The 16,632-nt window shown below is 44.6% G+C and overlaps 1 protein-coding gene across 4 annotated transcripts in view; it reads left to right on the top strand.

The window, feature by feature from the left end:
* Positions 1-1,662: 1,662 nt before the first annotated feature.
* Positions 1,663-16,632, top strand: part of CSNK1A1 (casein kinase 1 alpha 1) — a gene marked incomplete at its 3' end in the record, with an annotated part of 32,332 nt that continues 17,362 nt past the window's right edge. For all 4 annotated transcript variants that reach the window (XM_084216082.1, XM_084216084.1, XM_084216085.1 and 1 more), the window contains exons 1-4: positions 1,663-2,156; positions 2,959-3,065; positions 13,460-13,586; positions 15,405-15,503. In XM_084216082.1, the coding sequence (XP_084072208.1) occupies positions 2,034-2,156; positions 2,959-3,065; positions 13,460-13,586; positions 15,405-15,503 (456 nt within the window). In that variant the 5' untranslated portion in view covers positions 1,663-2,033. The remainder of the gene's footprint in view (positions 2,157-2,958; positions 3,066-13,459; positions 13,587-15,404; positions 15,504-16,632) is intronic.

Raw genomic sequence — 16,632 nt, 5'->3', positions numbered from 1 at the left:
GATCTTCTTCCACCGTGTGGATGCTGTGCTTGGAGAACTCCTCCACCTTCATATCCTACTGACATGTCCTAACCTAGACCTCTCAATCTCACTTTTCTCCAAAGCAGTCAGCTATTAAAAAAAATTCCATGCATAAACAGGTCTTAAAATCCATATTTTTATTATTTCCATGGTTTTGGGTGCAGCAGACACACTGGGAAGCAGTTTCTGCCTGCCTGCCTCCAAAGCAGACACCCTGAGTAGGCTTTCCTTCTACTTCCATGAGCTACATTACTGGAGGAGCTTTCTCTTTCCTGCAGACTGAATCATTTCCCAAACGCAGCCCTGCACAGCAGAAGACGCTGCTGTGACAGGGAGTGACGATGAGTCACTGGGAATTCACAGTTTGGTGTTCCTGCAGAGGAAAAACTCAGAGAGAGAGAGCGAGGGGGCAAGGCAGGAGATGTCACTTGTGACAGACAGCCAGGAACAGCCCCTGGAGCACGAGGTGCTGGGTCATGGTGACCCTGGCCAGCAGCGAGCCGGCTGTGGGGGCCACCTGAAGGTGGAGACTGCAGGGACAAGGGATGTGGTTGTCACGGGTGGTTCTGCTGGCGGTGCCCTTGTCAGGGTGTCACGGACTGCTCCTGGCTCCTCACCTGCAGTGATCACCCAGGGGCTGCACTGCTGGGCAAGGCACAGGCCTGGGGTGAGGGCTGAGGGCGAGCTGAGGAGCAGGGAAGGGTGATGGAGCATGGTGTGAGGGGCTGAGGAGCAGGGAAGGGTGATGGAGCATGGTGTGAGGAGCTGAGGAGCAGGGAAGGGTGATGGAGCACGGTGTGAGGAGCTGAGGAGCAGGGAAGGGTGATGGAGCACGGTGTGTGATGGAGCACAGGAACAGCTCAGCTCCAGGATCCCCGCATGGATAAGGACTGGGAAAAGGAGGTTGTGGATTTCAGAGAATCATGGATTTGTTGGTCCTGGAACAAGGGGCACAGGGATGCGTCCAGGAGGGTTTGGGTGTTTCCAGAGTGAGAGGCTCCACAGCAGCCCTGGGCAGCTGTTCCGGGGCTTTGCCACAGTCATGGCAAGAATCTCAAAATGCCAGGATGGTCGGGGCTGGAATGGATCTCCCAGATTATCCAGTCCAACATGTGACCGACCCCCACGTTGTGACCCAGACCAAAGCACTGAGTGCCCCATCCAGCCTTTCATTAAACACCTCCAAGGAACAAAGTTGTTGTGTATTTATTTATCTACAAACCAGCCCGTTATCGTACACACAGGCTGCGGCCTGGGCTTCGCGAAGAGCCTGGCACCATATGTGGGGTTGCATCTCAGTGCTGGCTGACCCAGCCCCTGTCGCGGACCCCCCAGTGCCTCAGGGCCCGGGGCTGTGTAGGACCGCGGACAACGCAAAAAAGACCCCCGACCACCCCCCGCCGCTGCGGCGCCTGCCCCTTTAAGAGCGAGTGAGGGCACGTCCGCCTTCCCCGCCCTCTTCCGCCCGGACTGTCAGAGCGGCGCTGCACGCATGCGCACACCTGCAGAGTGCCCCAATCACCGCCCCCCGCTGGTGGGCGGGGCGCGGAGCGAGAGCGGTGATTGGCGCAGCGCCGCGAGGGGGCGTGGTTGTCGCGGCTGCGGCCCACCTCGCTCCCAGCGCGCCCCGCGCGGTGAAGAAGCGGCGGCCGCGCGCCGGGGGCATTTTGTGTCGGCGGCGGCGGATCAGGCACAAGATGGCGGCGGCGGCCGAGTGAGCGGCCGGCGGCCGCCGCGACCCCGCGAGTCCCCCCCCCTTTCCCTTCCCTGCTCTCACAAGCACCTCGGGGGCCGCTTCTCGTGTTTCTGGAGCGCGCCGAGAGCCGGGGAGCGGCTCAGAGCCGCGCAGGGGGGGGCGCCCGCCCGAGGGCCCCGGCTGGAGCTGAGCGCGGGGACCGTCCTTGGCTGCGCTGCTCTCCCCCCTCCAGCCCCTATCCCCTCCTCGGGGGCGGCCGTAGAGCCCTCGTTGTCCCGCCGAGCCGGCCGGGAGGGCCCGAGAGCCGCCCCTCGCCATGGCGAGCAGCAGCGGCTCCAAGGCCGAGTTCATTGTCGGAGGCAAATACAAGCTGGTGCGGAAGATCGGGTCGGGCTCCTTCGGGGACATCTATTTGGCGATCAACATCACCAACGGGGAGGTAAGGGCCGCTCGCACTCCCCCCTCGGCTCCCTGGGGGGAGTCGGGCACCAGCCATCGCCGCTCCGAGCCCCACCTGCCCCCGGCGGTGCCCTCCGTGTCCCCGGGGTGGGGTTTTCCTTCCCCCGAGGGTCTCCTTTCCCCCTCTTTGCTCTCTACGAGGGACTTCATTCTTTCCCTTTCCCTCGAGGGTCTTCTTCCCCCCTTCCCCACCGAGGGTCTTTCTCGGTGCCCCTTCCACAGCGGAGCCTTGCGGTCTCGGGCTCCCCCACCCAGCACTTGGGAGAGGAGAAAAGAGGCGAAAACCATTGTGGGCAAAGGTATTTAAACATATTTGTGTTTTGTGAGCGGCCAAAGTCGTCGTCCCTCGCCCGCCATTCATCTCCTCCTCTGCCTCAGCTGGGGAACACTTTGTATCTCGTTTCATCAACACTAATAGAAACAAAGAAGATCCCCCTGTTTTTCCAGCTTTTCCTTTGGGTTTTTTTTTCTTTTCTTCCTCCCCCTCACGGCTCTGAGCTGTAAAGAAGAAACACCCACGTATGTTCTTCCTCACTTAAGTGGTTCTGAAGACTCCACATCTCTAGCTCAAATGCATGACCCGGGATGGATATTTATGTACAAATCGCCGCGATGTGGATTTGATCGGAAGACACCACAAAATGCAGCACGTCGAGCTGGGAAATAAATAAATATATACCCGAAAGCGTTGGCATCGGGGGTGTGTGGGGGGTGTGGAAGTGCTGTGCCCCTTAAAGCTCGGTGGATGCTCTGCCCTGACTCCTTGTTCCCTCTTACTGCAGGAAGTTGCTGTGAAGTTGGAGTCTCAGAAGGCTCGGCACCCCCAGCTGCTCTATGAAAGCAAACTGTACAAGATCCTGCAGGGAGGAGTTGGCATCCCACATATACGGTAGGAACCAGCCGTGTGTGCCAGTGGCGTTTCTGTGTGGTTGGCATGACTTTTTTGGTCATGCTTATTACCATATATTGGCAGTTGTTTTATACTTTGTAGTGTGAAGCAGGGCACTGCCGTGGAAAGAAATTTACCTGTGGAGGATTGGGGGTGGTAAAGGGGGAAATGCTCTGTTCCAAGCTCTCCAACTCGCAGGGTTCCTCTGGCAAGCCTGCTGAATGTATAGAGAGCAAGACACCCAGCGAGAAATTCTTGTGGCCATTCGAACAAAGTGTGAGGAGGCTGTTTCTCCGAGAGGCAGAGAGTTGGGAATCGTCCATGGAAATGGCTGCTTTCTTTTGTTGCCTCTCTCTCTCTTTTTTTTTTTTTTTTTTTTTTTCAACATGTCTTCCTGCTCCGCTCAGAAAATGGCGGCTGGACGTGATTAACCCTCCCCCTTCTCCTGGTGGGACAAGGGACGTGCTCGGGCTTGTGCCTTTTTCCTTTCATAGTTATGAGCCGCCAGCCTTGAGACTGCGGAGAACCTGGAGCAGGAATGAAATGGCAGCGGCTCCTTTCTGCTGCCCGCAACAGATGCGTCACCAGCCTTTCCATACGGGATTAATCCCTCCCAGTTCCTCATTATGCGGCTCCTCGTTTCGTATTCCAACTGAAACTTTCGGCAGGGTTTCACAATTTCCTGACCTGGCAGAAAATCGCTGGTGCAGGACCCCTGGAGGGGTTATCCCTCCTGGGATTATCGAGGTGTTACCCTGGGGTAGAGCCCAACTCCGGAATCTGGGTGTCAAAGAGTTACATGAAACTTCACTTTTCTCCGGGAGACTTTTTACAAGTTGTTCCTTTTTTTGAAACTTTGTTAATAATTGTTTTTAAAGTTAGTATTTTTTTTCCTTGACACAATGGCCTAAAGGATTTTTGTCCCTTGAGCTGCACAAACTATTTCAGCTTAGGTTCTGTGTCAAACCGTGGATTCCATTTAATTTAACCCTTCCTGACTTAGTACAGGATGAATGGTGACATTTAGGGTCTGTTTTAAAGTTCTCACGATGACATAGCCCAGATTCTGTATTAATTTGGACAAAGCCTAGTACAAATCTGCATTTCTGAGGTTAATGGCTCCCTCCTCCTTCCCCCCAAACACAACTGGCTCTGATCCTGAATGTGAGCTGGAGGAGACAGTGTTGTCCTGGCCATCTGTCCCCATTCACTCCAGCCTTTTGCAGGGACACAATCAGCATACCTGAATTAAATACTTGCAGCTTCAACAGAGTTGTTGGTGTGAAAACAGATGCAGTCTTTCTTTGAGAATACAGTTTCCTTCTTTTCTCACATGTGGCTGCCTTTATTTCACAACTGAAAGAATAGGAATTGCGTTTTGGAAAGCTTTCACGGTATAGTTGCATGCTAAAACAGGGATAACTGGGAAAACAGCCAGAGCAAGCAGATATCAGGTGTTTCATCACAGAACTGGAAAAGCAGGCATTCTTGAACTACTTTTTTGAAAAGTAAATGAGTGAGTGGTGCTATAATGAGGCCAAGTTGCAAATTTTTGGCTTTTCCACTGAGATACTGTTTCATTTCTTGTATTTGGTTAAAATGCCCTGGGAAATACTGATACCTTGCCTGCTGAGGAACTTGCCTCTGGCTTCAACTACAGCTTTCCTCTTTATTTGGTATTCTTGTACCCCCTAAAAATAATACAAGGTCCAAAAATTTGAGAATGGATTAATGAGGAAACACCAAACTGATTCATAGACTCATTGTGCTAAAGGCTGTCAGTCAGTCCTTTCAGCTTCTCACAACCTGAATCTTTTAATCTTTGTAGTATTTCTCTAGAAAAATGTCTTTTTGGAAATACTCTTTTGCTTTTCAGAACCAACATTAATTGAAAATCTATTTTTATGTGCCAGATGCTCCTTGAGAGGTTTCTCTGGGCTGCTGGTATTGGTTTGGTGATGCTTGAAAAAATCTAAACCAGCATTCTTAGGTTTATTTTCTTTTAAGAGGAAGCTGAGTAGGGGACCAGCACAGTTTCTGTGACAAATATTAAAATATTCTGTGTTTAGCAGAAGTAGAATCCATGGTGCTTTGAATCCAAGTCAGTACTTAGGTCACTTTGCATGTGTGGTTGACAATCCACTGCCACCATTGTGTTATAATAATATGCTGTCACATGGGAATAAGCTGTTCCTGGCTCAGTGTATTCACAAGGGTGAATCAAGTTGAAGGAAAGTCAATACATTCAGTAAAATTTCTGTAATGTGACACCTTTAAACAGCAGCAGCACAAGAATTTGATAGGAAATGAAGGAATCATGCCAAAATTTTCCCCATCGCTATGCTTTATAAAACTCAGTCCACATCTTGGACACATCAACACAAAAAATTATGTTCCTCATTTGGGAGTGATGGACTTTTCCTCTGTTTTTCACCTACTTAAGTGATGCACTGGCCAAGATCAACTTCCTGGCAATTGGATGATGTGACTTTGCCTCACTCAAGTGGTCTCTGCCGTAGTTCTGTGACTCAGAACTGAGATAATAAATGAGGTCTGGATTGCTCATTCATTGGGGCTCCTGTTTCTAAAGATGATTCTGCCTTTAGGTGTGATTGCAATTTAAGAGTTACAAGAACATGTCTCTAGAGTGTCACTGAACTTATCTAGAACCAAGCAATTCATTTTACAGCCTTTAGGGTTGATTTGAGGAATTTTCTGGCTCATTGCAAGAAATGAATGAGCAAAATTCTCAGTTTTGGGGTTAAAAGTTTAATATTTCTGTGGGATCAACAGTGAGCCTTCACCTGCCCTGGAAGTTGAACAAGGGGCCTTGGTGCTTAATTCCGCTTTAATAGAACATGTTTGTACAGAAAATAGCAAAACAATGAGATTGGCATGAATGAATTGGAAGTTTTATTCTCTGAATATTCTAAATCACTTTAGATCTTTAAATTTGCTTCTTATTTTTCCCTAAAAGAGCAGCAAAGTTTCTGAAATTTACCCTAAAGTTTCACAAAACCTTCATTAATACTCAAAAAATATTTAAGCTATATTTTATTCTTGATGTTCAAATTTTGCTGAATTACTACTTTATTTTTTCCCAAGAGGCTCTTGAACCAAGCTTAACTTTGTGACAGTGTGCTGTGCCTTTAGGACACCGTGGCCAGGCCCCAGTATTCTGCTGGGCTTATTCTCATTGTTCTCCCTCATCAGCTGCCCTTTGCTTTTTTTTCCTCTCTTTTTCAGTGACAAAGCATTTTGAGCTGTAATCTTGTTAACTGGGCACTGATCCTATTAGTTGGGACTATCCACCTTTATTCCCCAATTCCTGCTGCTGCCTTGGAGGAATGCAACACAGTGTGTTTGATTTTTGGGTGTTTGTCCACAGTGTTACTCTGGTAAAGCTTTATTCACAAAAGCAATCATTCAAATTACCTGGGACAGCAGCTCTTGACTTTTTTGCCATTTATGGTGTTCCTCAGCTATTGGTTGTACCCTTGATGAAGATCAGCTATTTGTAAATTAAAAACAAAAAGTTACTGACTTAGTGTTTTGTGAGTGGTTTGTTGGGGTTTTTTTGCATAGTTCCCTTGCAAACTGAATAAGTAATCTCCACATTTCTGAGTTTTTCAATGCAGCGCTTGCAAATATTTTGATGTTGAGAAATTCTCAATTGAGTTTTCTGTAAAAAAATTATCTACAATATTTATGCTTCTGGTTGATTACTGGTGCTGAGTAATTATTAACAACAGAGTGTGCCCTTATATATTTTTATTAAATACTACCTGTGATGGAAAAATGTGGTCAAGGTTGGTAATCCAAGAGTTATCACAACCAAGTTTGCCTTAAGCACTTGAAATGTTGATTTTTAGCAGTGCTTAAAAAGCTGTAAACACACCTCTCAAACACCTGCATTTTTAACTGTTTTCTCAGTAACTTCCTGTGGTGTAAAACCCCCAAACCACCATGAGAAAAACAGAAAAGCACTCACTAAACCCACAAGAAACCCCACTCCCCCTCCAGAAAAAAAAAGGTTCTATCAATAAATCCTACTATTAATTAACTTTGTAACTAGTCTGCATATTGAAGGGTATAACCACCTGTGCCTCTAAATAAAATGGAAGCTAATATTTTAAATGAATACCTATGGTTTTCCTTTATTAAGAAAATAAATACATGTAAATAAAATTTATTTCCTGTTTTCCACCAGTCTAAACTCTTGTCTTAGATGGTCTTTGTGGATTCTGTCAAAGCATCCAAGAGAGACCAAAGTTAGAATTTTTTTCTCCCTGCCTTAACTGAGTTTTTGGAGTTTGAGGTCAGTGTTACTCCTGACTGAAACAAATGATCAGCAGACACAATACTGGAATATTCTTTTCCTCAGTGATGTTTGCTGTCCCCACTGTGGATTAATGGTTCACCTTCTCACTGAACTGCAACTCCTGCCTTCCTCCCAGGTGTTAGTGGAGTTTATGGAACAGCTCAGCAGAACAGGGAGCTGCATGTTTGCAGCATCACACTGGGCAGATGAAGCCACCTCCTTGCTGGGGGATGAGTTGTGCTGGCATCCTTCGTGGATTGCTCTCAGAACTGTACAAAAAGTGATCCAGAATTTTATTTATAGAGTGCAGCCAGTTCCATAGCGTAGGGTGTTCATGGCTGTTTCTTTATTTAGTGCTTGGGTGGCCTAATTCATGCTCTCCATGGCAACTAACGTTAGGTGACATCTGCTAAATATTGCACTTCAGGATTTCAGTCATGCCATATTATGTGAAGTTCATTTATATTACTCCTAGCTGGTTAGCAGTTAAGTGCTTTTCCAGTTTCAGGGGAGATAAAGCAGAAATATAAAATATGTGTCAATTTAGAAATGAATCTCTGATGGATTACCTTTCTCTTGTGTGTTGCTTCAGTGTCTGTAAGACTCAGTGCATTTTTACAGGCATAATTCACTTCCAGTTTGTCTGCACTGTCATTATTTGTCAGGAGATGTCTGTGCTGAGAACATGGGAGCAGAAGGGTCTGAATCAGTCAGGTGCACCATCACAACTTTCTAGGCCAGCAGGGCAGGGCTCATGATTGTGTTTTTGGACGCAGAGAACTTCTGTGCCTGATGATAATGCTTGTACCCACAGGCAGTCAGCTGCCAGTTCTTTTTTCCCTGATTTTTGTTAAAAATCTTTTCTCTTTTCCCATCCTCCTGTGTTTATAAGGAATAATTGCATAGCTCCATAACTGTCTTGCTGAGCTGTTGGAGTAAATGATTGCAGAGGTCACAATCCTCCCATTTTTCCTGAGGTCTCTTTTGTGCCCCTGTTGGGATTTGGGTTTCCTTTCCCGAGTTGGCAGTAGGGCTTGCAGCAGTGATCCCAATTCACAGGTTCTGTGTGGAACAGCTGCCCTTTTCCTGGTAGGATAACCTGGTATTTTTCAGGGATATCAGAACTCTGTAATTACAGGGAGGTCAGTGTTTTCTCTTTAGTGCCGTCATCTGACTAATGCCCAGTTCAGAGACTTTTGTGTGAGTGACTTAGGGCTGGCAGGGTTGGAATACAGTTCCAGAGTGTTCACCACATCAGTGCCATTTGGATTTCTGTGGGATGTCTGAATCCTTTGTGTCCGTGAGGCTTTCCAGACTTGCATACTCCCCCTCATGTGCCTGCTGACTTGTCAAACTTACTAATTAGGTGATCTCAGGTAATTCTGTTAGCAAGTTCTTTCCAGCTTGCTTTTTCACTTTACATTTTTGTTCTAACAACTTTTTAATCCACCTTAGTTCTTCTGACAATCTCCATTTCTGTCACGAGAGCTCTTTCACTTGTTGCTTGAAAACACAAATGCTGAGAAACTTAATTACATAGGGTTACACAGAGTAATCATAGAGTCACACACCATAAATTATGAAAGTGGCAAAAGTTTGTGTAATGTCAAAAAAGCCAGAATCACCCTTTTTGTAATGGGGTATAAACGTTTCTGGAAGTGTAAAGGTTTGAGTTCAAATATTCAGTGTTGGAAGAATTGTCCTTCCCCGCAGTGAGGCACCAGGAGATGTTTTTGGCTGACAAAAGCACAGCCTCCTGTAGCTCTGTGTGTAATTGCCAGAGCCCCTGTGGGAATAGTCAGTGATGGAGCTGACAGAAGTCTTTAGTGGAGGATGGGTTACCTGGCAAAGCAGGTGTTGATTGAGGAGAGCTTTTATTAAGTTGGAACAAAATGGTCTTGTCATGGTTTGTCTGGTGGTGGGAACAGTCTTCTGTGACATTGAGCTCATGTTCTGGTTTTTTGTATAAGCCGTAGGCAGAGTGAGGTGCCTTTATTGCCTCCATGTCTTCAGAATTCTGGGATTTGGGGTTTTTTTGCCAGCAGCTTGCAGCTGTCATTTACTAATTCAGTAATTTCTTTTGTCTTGATCTGAATTTGTTTGGTTTTTGGTTTTTTGTTTTTGTTTTTTTTTTTTTTTTTAATGTGAATCTCCTGAATCCTTTTATTTATTTCTGACACATTTGGGTACTTGTGCTGGGTATGCTACCTCGTTGTAATTATTACAATTTCCAGTGTAGTGAATGAAACTGCTGGTTATTGACTGGAATTGTGTGAGTGACACAGTAGTGTGAAACTGGGCTGGAATTTCCGTGTGATCTGTTAGCCCTTCACCCCCTTTCTATGCTAGTTTGCGACTCTTTCAAAGGAGGATGTGAAAAAATACTATTAATTACCAAATGAAATGTTTTCTTAGGTAAAACAAATAAAAAATGCAAGCAAAACAAACCAGGCTATTAAAAAACACTTCCTCAAACATTTCTTTTGTCCTTGACATTATTTACAAAATAGGCAGTTGCTGAAATAGAAATCATTGATTTTTTGAAAGATGCAACTCTGAAAAGTAAGAAGGATTTTAAGTTTGGGTAGAGCTGACTACAGTGTTTGCCACCAAGTACTAGATATCCATCAAGATTTCATTTCCTTGTCTCAAGATTAGTCAAGAGAATTTAAAACCCACCCCATGTCAGTTCAAGTAAACATCCACTTGGCATGTGACCTGACATCATACCTGCTTTACTGTGTGCTATTTAGAAACGAAACACTTTCAAACTGCTGTGTGGTGTGACTCGGATGTTCCCACAGAGCTCGGACACTGAAATCCAAGATGTTAGAAAATTTCAGCTTTGTGTTTATGCTGGGGTTGTAGACCAGGCTCTCACACCACATGATTTGGAAACTTGGTGACGTGTCCACTCTTGGTCTTTCACACAGACAAGTCACTGAAGTCAAATTCAGGTCACTGTGCTCAGCCTTTAACCATGCTCTGATAGAAAGCTTCATAAAAGAGCTTTACTGTATTCTAATTGGAATAGATTGATTATATTGCTTTAAACAGATGAGGGAAGGGAGAGTGATGAAGCATTTTCCTGCCTGGGAGCTTGGCACACCTTGCAGCTCAAGTAGATTTGTGACATCTATATCAGATGTTTGTGTGACACTGCCTGTTCAAGGGTACACTCGAGTATTGGTCATGATTCTGTCCTGTTAATGTTTTGTATAAGGATGTAAAGCACACTAGGAGTCAATTAGAGAAAGATCAGAAGAAGTTTTTCAGGTAAATCAGCTTCTCTTCTTGAAATAATACATTGTATGTAACTAAATCAGGGTAATTACCCACCCAAAATGGCTCTCTAGTAGTTCAATCTCTTGCTGCCACTTTTTACTCCTCTCCAAAACTCTCCCTTACTTAAGATGTGTTGCTTCATGAGGGAAAGGACTTCAAGTGTGCTGGCAGAAGTCCATGGGTCTCTCAGACATGTGGCACACTTGTATTCTGAGATGCCAGTGCCTCCTAATAGTTGCCCAGGGCTTTGTATGAATCATTCCCTCATATTAGTAGATAATTCTAAGTTTCTCTGCTGATGCATATAAGAACTTGTGAAGATCTCTTTTTGGGACACCAGCTTTTATATATCCTAATATCCAAGTTTTCCTAAAAAAAGCCAAGACTCCTAAAGTTTTTTCATTCAGAGCCGCCAGTAGTAGCAGCTCCTACACCTTGAGTGAACACGATGTTGCTTTACTTCTTAATCCCATTTTCCCTGGAAATGTTCCAAGGGAAATGAAAACTTACTTGGAGTGTTAGCAAAGTAAATAAAACACTCTGATACCTTGGAAGAAGTTCCAGTTGCCAGCAGAAATGAATAGGTGTCACAGTCTTCAGTGAGGAATTACAGGCAGGTAAATGTGAAAATGAAATATTAAGAGGTTCTGTCTTATTTCTTTGTCTTGGAGAATTGAATGTGCTTTCCACCAGAGCAGAGTGGTCAGGAGATGAGAATTCTTGTTCATACATAGAAATAGGGCAAACAGAGGTTGTGCAATCATCCTGAATTACTGCACTTAGTCTGCAGACAGATCCCTGAGGAGAAACAAAAAGGTTTTTAAAATGTACCTTCCAGGGTGGGCTTCCTTTGCATCAGCTTCACCTTGTCTGTGAGGCTGGGACTCAATTTTCTTAGCTCCACTGAAGGCTGATCTTTGATCTTTTCCCCTTCACTGCATCTCTTGGGCACTGAACCATTGCTGTGCTGAACAATTACATTCAGCATCTCAGTTAGAATTCCATACCTTGAAGAAAATGGTAGTTTATCTAGATCTTGATTTACTCCTTGGAATTCTTCATTTCAACCCATTACTCACTTCTTTTTTTTTCTCAACAAACCTAAATTTCATAGGACAGAATACCTAGGCAGGTCATTTGCTCCAATTTCTTTACTTTAGGTGACCATAATGTTTCATTTTCACCTGTGACCCGTGGAGCTGTTTGCAGAGCTGTTCTGTTGACATTTCATTTGAATGATGGCTTTCAAAATACATATTTTCTGCATCCCATTTTGATGCAGAGAATGAATAAAGGTCTAAGACTGATGTGTAAAACAGGGAGTGTGAGCCACAGCTCATATATAACTTTAATCAGATTTATAACAATGCAGGAATGAAGGGCATGGTTTCTCCGAGGATCCAGACAGTGGGGAGGTACAGGCCAGTAGTTCCTGAAACAAATCCAAATATAGAATCTTTTCTCTCTGGCTTTGTAAACATTTTATTTTACTATCCCAGCTAAGCTGAGCTTGGAATCCTGTGAGTACCTAGGAATTTGTTGACTTTATCAGTGGTAACTGTTTTCCAGACAACCATGCATTGGTGTACTGGAGTCATTGCCTAAAGTGGAAATACAGTGTCTGTACAGATATTTAATCCCCAACTGCTACTTTAGCTGAATCTTGAGGTTTTTTTTTTATCTGCATGCTCTTTTTCTGAGGCACATCCTTGGGGCACCTTGCCACTGTTGTTGGGAAACTGAGGGAAATTCTCCCTGGACTGCTGGCAGTAGGTCCTTGATGAAAGGACCAGGAGCTCAGAAAAGGCAAAATTGCAGCTTTCTGATGAAACAGGTATCCTGTCAGCTTCAAAACAGTTTTTCACACACAGCTGTCACTTCACTGTAGTTGTCTGGGACGTGCAGAAGGACTGGAGAGGAGAATATTCCAGCCCTGTCTTTCAAGGGTGGAGATTCACACTGAGATGTGCAGGAGTCCAGGGGGTGACTCCAGGCCTGCTTAGGAGCTTAGCTGGGGAGATACCACCCCCAGCTGCAGATAAAGCAGGGCTATGATGGAAATGTTAAACATGGATTGGAAAGGAAAACATCCATGGAAGGACTTCTGCTTGTCCTCTCAGCATTGTTAGTCTCTATTTTTTCCAAAATGGATATATTAGGCACTTAAAGGTTACTGTCACAATATAGCTGCAATTAATATTTTGTTATGTTTCTGCTTTTGCTTTTCTGACACCTAAGTGCTGCTTTCTCTCTGATATTAAAAGCCTGATAAAGAGCCTTTCTTTTGACTTAATTGGAAATAGAACTTGATTGGCATTTTTAAAATTGAGAAATAAATGCAAAGGTATGTGAGTGAGCTGCTTTGGTCTGGTGCAGAGAAGTCAGACCTGAAAACAAAGCCTAAGGCATGTCAAGATGGTTTTGTGAAGTGCAATGATGCAGGAGCAATGAGAGTAAAGTGTCCTACAGAGGAATTTCAGTCCAGGTGTTGTACACACCCCTCAGCATGAGGACACTGCTGTTTTGGCTGCATTTTCATTCTGGTGTTTGGTATTTTGGTTGTTGGAGCAGTGTTTTCCCTTCAGGGAAGATTGCCAACATGTGTGTTCTGGTTTGTGCTCAGACTTTTGTTTCCAGGAAAAATAAGATATTACCAGCATTAATTTCTCATTAGCTTTCAAGATGGAACATTAGTCAGCAACGTGCCCTTGCAGCTGAGAGCACTGAGGGTACCCTGGGCTGCATCAGGATTCCTGCTATTAATGCTGGATCATTTCCTTTCTTGCAGGTGGTATGGTCAAGAAAAGGACTACAATGTTCTAGTCATGGATCTTCTGGGGCCCAGCCTGGAAGACCTCTTCAACTTCTGTTCTCGCAGGTTTACCATGAAAACAGTACTTATGCTAGCAGACCAGGTATGTGCACACCTGGGTGGGAGCAGCTTCAGAGCCCTGGGGGATTCCTGCAGAGTGGGTTAAATAATTGATGCAGTGTTTTATGCACTAAGTGAACACTTGACCTAAATGAGGACAAAGTAATGGTGGTTTCTGTGTGCTCTGCCCTACGAAGTGCACCGAGTGGGAGGGCATTGCAGCTGCCATCTCCTTTGTGCTGCTGCTTTAAGGGCAACTTCATGAAAATATTCAGACTCATTTGGGTGGATTCACTGCCAGTATCACCACAGGGGCTGTGGTAGGGGGCCTGAAACAGTCTCCAGTTGTGGGTGGTCTGATTCAGTGGGAACTGTGTTGACAACATGCCAGTCTGTCCCTGTGCTCTCACACCCTCCTGTAGCCCCTAGTGATGCCTCAGGTTTTAGCTTTTCTATTTTTCAGATTCTGTGCTGCTTTAGTGTGCAGTTCTGAGCTTCCTGTGAGGGGATGGTGAGCTCTCTTCACAGAGTAGGGAGACAAAACAATTCCTTCTCTAGCTGAGGACTAAGGACAAATGATCCAAGGCATCACTAGGACCAGACAGTGAGCTAATAATAAATAACTGCCTTGCTTGTTTGGTCCTCACAGACAGTTCTTAAAGCTGTTAGTGGAGATGCCACTCTACCTCCAACATAATCAAGGCCTCTAAAACTCTCTTAAGTCTTTTTTTATAGCAGTTGGTATTTTTCCAACTTGGTCATGAGAATACAGCATTTGAAATGAGCAGCCATATTTATTTCTTGCTGCTTCATAAATGGCTTGATTGTGCTTCCTTCAGCTCCTTGAAAAGCACTGAGGGTTTTTCAAGTTGAATTTTTCAATGGTAGTTGAAATTTCATCTAATATTACGTAATAGATATCAGTACCAAGTTGTCACTCAGCCAGATGCTCGTAGAATCCCAGGCTCCTGGCCAAGGAAGCTCACGGCATTTGTCTGGAGACAAGGTCAGCTGTCCCTGTTCTCACTGCCCTAGGAGGGTGATGTGCTTGCTTTAGAGAGCCATTTGCCTGCTCACTTAGCCAGAGTCTGGGTGTGACAGCATCTCCAGGGAATCCACGAGGGGTTTGTGCACTATTCTTTAGGATGATGAGCATTAATTGGCTGTCAGCTGGGAAACCAGCAGAAATGGGGGCTAGCAGTGCTCAGAAGTGGCTTTCAGGGCACAGTCCAGCAAACAGCTGTCAGGGGTGTGATGTAACAGCTCAAGGCTGCAAGAGGAGTGTTTGAGGAGCTGCAGAGCTGTGCCACATAACCATGGGCTGTGATCTCACCCACAGGAAATGGGCTGGCCCTGTGTGATGACACAGATGTGCCAGAGTTTCTCCACGTCTCCAGATATTCTGGGATCAGGGCACCCTAGCTATGGCAGGATGGGCCACCATCAAGTTGTGATTTGCTCCATGAAAACTGTTACCTGAAAAGTGATGTTTGATGAATGAATAACCAGATGAATGAGTAACTGGGACAGTGGGAGGGAATGAGCTTTAAAATTGGCTTGTGGTAGCTATAAAAGCTTTGAAATGAAAAAAAATTACTTTTTAATAGGATGCTATAGTTAGAAACATGAGCTTCAATATCTGGGAATTATTCAAGTATTTAATCTGCCAGTTTCTGACCAAGATTGTGGAATTAACATGAAAGAAAGATACTCAGCATTTAAAAAAATTGGATTTCATTAAGCAAATGCATAAACTGAAATTGCAGAGGAAGGTAACACTAAAAATTCATGCTTTCATTGAAGGTTTAATGAAACGTCTTGCTCTCTCTGAAATCTTACATGTTGCTGGTTTTTTTTACAGATGATCAGTAGAATTGAATATGTGCACACAAAGAATTTTATACACAGAGACATTAAACCAGATAACTTCCTAATGGGTATTGGGCGTCACTGTAATAAGGTTAGTCCAAAGCTCTTTGTTTCCAAGCTGCAGAGGGAATGCCTGTGTGATTTGATTCCAGCTGCACAACTTTTGTAAAATCCTTTGCTAAAACTGCTATTTTGGATGCTAAACCACAGTTCTTGGGTGCGAGAACTTGGTTTTCTTGGTGTCCACTTGTAAATGCTGTGGGTCTCTGACCCACCCTGGGAGATGCACTTGATTGCAAGATGATTTCTGGACTTGCAACAAGGTTATAAACTAACCCTAGAGAATACCTGACTACTTCTCTCAAGATGTCTGTTGTCATTGCATTTTATTCCTCTATGAAAAAGTCAAATCTTATCTTTGGCTTTGGGGCTGACCTCCTAGGATGAAAACAATTTGTGCAACGTGGGAGCTCCTGACCTACCAGTCAGCAGGGCATTAAACCTTGCAGTGACAGACTGGTAAAGTCTCTTCAACCATCAGAATTGTGGATAAGACCAAGAGCCAACATGCAGATGCCTTTATAAATAAAAGAAATGATGCAATTATGTTGATGGAAAACTGTTAAGCTGTAGAATACCTGCTGTGCAACAAAAATTTTGTCTCAGTTTACTTTGTTGGGGGAAAAAAGCTGAGGGTGGGTGGGGGGTGGGCTGAGGTTGTTACACTTTTTGGGATGGGTAAAAATAGTCAGAAGTGCATGTTTCCTGCCTGGAAGGCAACTTTTTCATTTTATTTTTAGTTTTCTTGAGTGAAATATGCTTAATCCTGCAATTTGTATGTCGAGCTCGGGCAGACAGGCAGCATTGGCAATGCATTAAGCATGCTACTGATTAGAAATTAACTTCAGGACAAATGTACGTCATCAAGCTGTTTATTGGAAGCAAGATTCCCACTTATCTTCTCTAGATGCCATCCCAGGATGTCTCATCTGGTTAGGCACTACCAGTAATCAAAATGTTTACCTTTGTTTGCCTGTATGAATGCCAACTTCAGGGCCATGAGCATTAGAAGGGGAAAGCTTGGATAACGTGAGATAACAGCTCTTGTCTGAAGAGGTGCAATGCACTGAGTGTTTAGAGACAACCATTGTTGGAAAAGCTTGTAATTCCAGCTGAAAGACAGTCTTTATGTAATCCTGTTGCTGTTAAACTTTGTTTGT

This window comes from Fringilla coelebs (genome assembly GCF_963513975.1).
Source record: "Fringilla coelebs genome assembly, chromosome: 15".
NCBI classification, from domain to species: domain Eukaryota; kingdom Metazoa; phylum Chordata; class Aves; order Passeriformes; family Fringillidae; genus Fringilla; species Fringilla coelebs.
The sequence above is the reverse complement of the archived record's forward strand: the minus strand, read 5'-3'. Positions and strand labels throughout refer to the sequence as shown.